Genomic DNA, 4,519 nt, shown 5'->3' with positions numbered 1-4,519 from the left:
CATAAAATCGCGATTTGAGCTTGCGCGATTTCTAAATCGCTTTATCGCACGATTTTCCGCGCCCCCGACATCCCGCAGTATGCTATCTGAACCAGTCAGAATGCAGTGCACCTAAATGGAGCACGAAAACAGACCAGGCAGACATACAAACGTAACGCCAGGTTCACACGCTCCATCTGTGGTGCATATTTTTTCCGCGCCCATGTTAACGGATCAGAGCGTTCACACTGCACGCGATTGCGGTCTGGCAGTGCGCTCCAGGAGCGGTGCGTCTGCAGCAGTTATGCTGCGATCGTTTCCGCACTGAGTCGATTTCTGCTGTGCTGCACGCGCTGAATTAGTGTGACAAATTTAGTAATTACACCATAAATGCATATAATTAAAGTCTACTGTTTCACAGTCAACACATGGCTTTTTGGCTAGATTTAAAACAAGGAAAAGTGCACTTTTAGATAAACAAGGCAATAATAGATGGCATTCGTGGTGGTAGTTAAACAAAGTTATATTTATTGAGTTTAAACGTGAATATGTCTATGAAAGATTGTATTACTGTACTGTGATAAAAGAGAATGACAATGCTGAAAAAGCATTTTCAGAAACAACGTTTGGATTTGAAATCAAAATAATGGATAAATGTTGTGTTTGTGGTAAACAGCCGCGGATCAGGAGCGGACTGCAAACGCGTCCTGTGCGAAAGCAAAATGAGTCCGTGCTGCTTCTGCACCGCGTACACATACTGTATACGCACTGCAGACGGAGTACGTGTGAACTTGGCACAACAAATCTAGTTAAACGCCACAAGGAGCTCTAGGACCAATGCATGGCAAAAAAATCCCTGGACATGGGATTTTTTCTTTTTCTTTCTGCCATATATGTCTATTCTAGAGACATTTTGTTACACCTTTACTTAGTGATTATTTTGCCTTATGTCTGTTCTAGAGACATGTTACAGCTTCTTGATGCAGCTCTAATTGGTTTTCTTTTGGAAATATGCTTCAAATTCACACTGAATGCATTAATGACTGTAAAGCATGTCGGTGTGTCAAAATCGTGATTAAAATCTAAATCGCAAAATTGATCAAAGAAATCGCGATAGGTTTTTTTTTGTCCATATCGCACAGCCCTAGTTTGGATCATGATTAAAATGCAGTGGTTGCCTCTAATTTTACATGGAAAGAGCACAGACAAAGCCTTATTTTGTTTATATGAAGAGATTTATTTTATTTGTGTTATTTATTTGATTTGGGGCTTGTTTTAAAATTTCAATGTAGTTTTGTTATTTACATTCACATTATAATTCAATTTTGTCATTTAGCAGACGCTTTTGTCCAAAACGACTTACAAATGAGGACAACAGAAGCAATCAAATCCAACAAAAGAGTAATTATATGCTATAAGTGCTATATTAGTATAGTGTTATATTTCAATTTGTGCAGCATTTTGTCCAAGCAATAATAAAAGGACACATTTATTTTATAATTTGTCTTAAATCTCATTTTGTAAAAAAATTAAAACGTGAATCGTGAGTTGAGTGAATCGTTACATCCCTAATGCATGCACACTGTTTTAATTTTGTAATCTAATGATTCATTTATCTTTATAAAATAAACAATATTCAGATCGCATGCATATTGTTTTTGTTATAATCTAATGATTACTTTATAAAATAAAGCATAACAAATAATTATTATTGAAACAATGTTTTTAAAACTGAAACTGCCTATCAATTAACAAACAACAAAATGTGATGTGAAGTGACGTGTGGCCAAGTATGGTGACCCATACTCGGAATTAGTGCTCTGCATTTATCCCATCCAAAGTGCACACACACAGCAGTGAACACACACAAACCGTGAACACACACCCGGAGCAGTGGGCAGCCATTTATGCTGCGGCTCCCGGGGAGCAGTTGGGGTTCGGTGCCTTGCTCAAGGGCACCTCAGTCGTGGTATTGAAGGTGGAAGAGAGTGCTGTACATTCACTCCCCCCACCTACAATCCCTGCCGGTACGAGACTCGAACCCACAACCTTTGGGTTATGAGTCCGACTCTCTAACCATTAGGCCACGACTTCCCAAAATGATCAAATTATCATACAAACTGCAGATCACTCAATTTAGATTCCATGTCGACCTTAGCCTGTGTAATTGACAGTACCTGATCTCCATACTGTGACGCTAAAGAACCACTTTGTGTTGAAACTGAAAAGAGAACGAAAACGCGATCAGCTGAGCAAAAGCATCATCTTCCTCGTGCGGGATGTGTGTCATGTGAGCGCTTACCTGCGTTCTGCTGCAGCTCCTCCATACAAGCTCTGATCACAGACCTGTAGTTCTTACTGATGCTCACAAACCTGCAGGAGACAACGACCGATCAGATCATTTCAACAGAAGCGTGTCTGCTTTCATGCACTTCCACACTATTAGGCACGAGGACTCACTGTGACTTCTTGTTTTTGCTGGGCACGTCCTCTTTGATTTTCTGCAGCCCCACGAAGATGAGATGGGACTCGCTGAAGAGTTTGCGCAGGATGGGAGAGCAGATGTCTTCATCTCTCCTCACGATGTGAACGGACGGAGAGCCTGCAGACCTCGGACCTGAGCAGGAATACAAACACTGATGAGGATTTTGACAGCTTTCATTTCCTCATCCCAGAGTACAGAGTATTTCCAGTGTGGATATGAATACCTTGTAGTTTGTAGTTTGTCTCATACACTATCAGATCTCCAGGACCCCATTCAAAACCCAAGTGCTTCTGATAAAATCCAGCGCCGGGAATGAGCTGCAAGAAACACATTGTTAATTCTTATGTATATATATATACACATACACACACAATTTTATCTTAAGCATTAATATATAAATAACAAATTGTTTATGCATTTAATTTAAGTAATGCATACACAAACACACACACATAGATACACACCGTGGTATATTTTTGTATTACTGTATTACTTTGTGGAGCACTGTGGTATATAAATATAATAATTTAGTGCAACAGTATATATCGCAGTATCACGATATTACCTTCAGATAGCGTGGTAACACCTTTGAAACTGAAAAGAGAACGAAAACGCGATCAGCTGAGCAAAAGCATCATCTTCCTCGTGCGGGATGTGTGTCATGTGAGCGCTTACCTGCGTTCTGCTGCAGCTCCTCCATACAAGCTCTGATCACAGACCTGTAGTTCTTACTGATGCTCACAAACCTGCAGGAGACAATGACACCGATCACATCGCTTCAACAGAATGCACTTCCACACTACTAGGCACGAGGACTCACTGTGACTTCTTGTTTTTGCTGGGCACGTCCTCTTTGATTTTCTGCAGCCCCACGAAGATGAGATGGGACTCGCTGAAGAGTTTGCGCAGGATGGGAGAGCAGATGTCTTCATCTCTCCTCACGATGTGAACGGACGGAGAGCCTGCAGACCTCGGACCTGAGCAGGAATACAAACACTGATGAGGATTTTGACAGCTTTCATTTCCTCATCCCAGAGTACAGAGTATTTCCAGTGTGGATATGAATACCTTGTAGTTTGTAGTTTGTCTCATACACTATCAGATCTCCAGGACCCCATTCAAAACCCAAGTGCTTCTGATAAAATCCAGCGCTGGGAATGAGCTGCAAGAAACACATTGTTAATTCTTATGTATATATATATATATATATATATACATACACACACAATTTTATCTTAAGCATTAATATATAAATAACAAATTGTTTATGCATTTAATTTAAGTAATGCATACACAAACACACACACATAGATACACACCGTGGTATATTTTTGTATTACTGTATTACTTTGTGGAGCACTGTGGTATATAAATATAATAATTTAGTGCAACAGTATATATCGCAGTATCACGATATTACCTTCAGATAGCGTGGTAACACCTCAGAGCTACTTTATAAATGTCCCACATTTGTATTCTTCACATAGAAATACTTGCACCGAACATTAATATTCATATGTACAGATGAGAGAGTACAAATCAACAATTACCGTGGTACTGGGCTCTACGTCCACCTCCTCCATAACACCGAGATATTAAATCCTCCCGAATAATAGCGAAAGTATAATGTTATACCTATGTACGATCTGAACTACATTCAATACACTCGGCGCTCAGAATCGAGCGCCATGAGCCTGAAGGACCCCCGATGCCTGCGCGGTTAGTAGTACGACTCACTGAACACCTGAGTAAAATACGACGCTAAAACTGATGTATAAATAATACGCTTTTATTGGTTTCCACTTATATTATTAGAATTACGAAGTGACAATTATTGCAGAATTACTAGCAGTGTTTAATGACAAACGTGCCGTTCACAAACGTTTTCATGTTTCCATTAAAAGAGTATATGATTTTGCGCCGTAAAAATCCTGTGTAGCGTTGCCATCAGGACCCCTGCTGATCCGTGAAAGTAATTGCAGTGGTCCGAGGACTATTCTGGCTATGAACTTTAAAGGGGTCATATGATGCGATTTCAATTTTTCCTTTCTCTTT

General features: G+C 40.0%; 1 protein-coding gene across 2 annotated transcripts in view; it reads right to left on the bottom strand.

Annotated features, from left to right (window-relative positions):
* Window positions 1–4,188, bottom strand: part of nup85 (nucleoporin 85) — a 12,212-nt gene extending 8,024 nt beyond the window's left edge. Inside the window, exons 1-5 of one of the 2 annotated variants that reach the window (XM_016255831.1) lie at window positions 4,015–4,188; window positions 3,533–3,626; window positions 3,285–3,441; window positions 3,140–3,210; window positions 2,157–2,200 (exon numbers count right to left, since the gene is read on the bottom strand). In XM_016255831.1, coding sequence (XP_016111317.1) covers window positions 2,157–2,200; window positions 3,140–3,210; window positions 3,285–3,441; window positions 3,533–3,626; window positions 4,015–4,047 — 399 coding nt within the window. In that variant the 5' untranslated portion in view covers window positions 4,048–4,188. Of the gene's footprint in view, window positions 1–2,156; window positions 2,201–2,281; window positions 2,353–2,439; window positions 2,597–2,687; window positions 2,782–3,139; window positions 3,211–3,284; window positions 3,442–3,532; window positions 3,627–4,014 lie in introns of both variants that reach the window. The other variant, XM_016255832.1, reaches the window with a different exon arrangement.
* Between the last annotated feature and the right edge of the window lie 331 nt (window positions 4,189–4,519).

This window comes from Sinocyclocheilus grahami, unplaced genomic scaffold (genome assembly GCF_001515645.1).
Source record: "Sinocyclocheilus grahami isolate Dianchi unplaced genomic scaffold, SAMN03320097.WGS_v1.1 scaffold1373.1, whole genome shotgun sequence".
In the NCBI taxonomy this organism is placed as follows: Eukaryota; Metazoa; Chordata; class Actinopteri; order Cypriniformes; family Cyprinidae; genus Sinocyclocheilus; species Sinocyclocheilus grahami.
The sequence above is the reverse complement of the archived record's forward strand: the minus strand, read 5'-3'. Positions and strand labels throughout refer to the sequence as shown.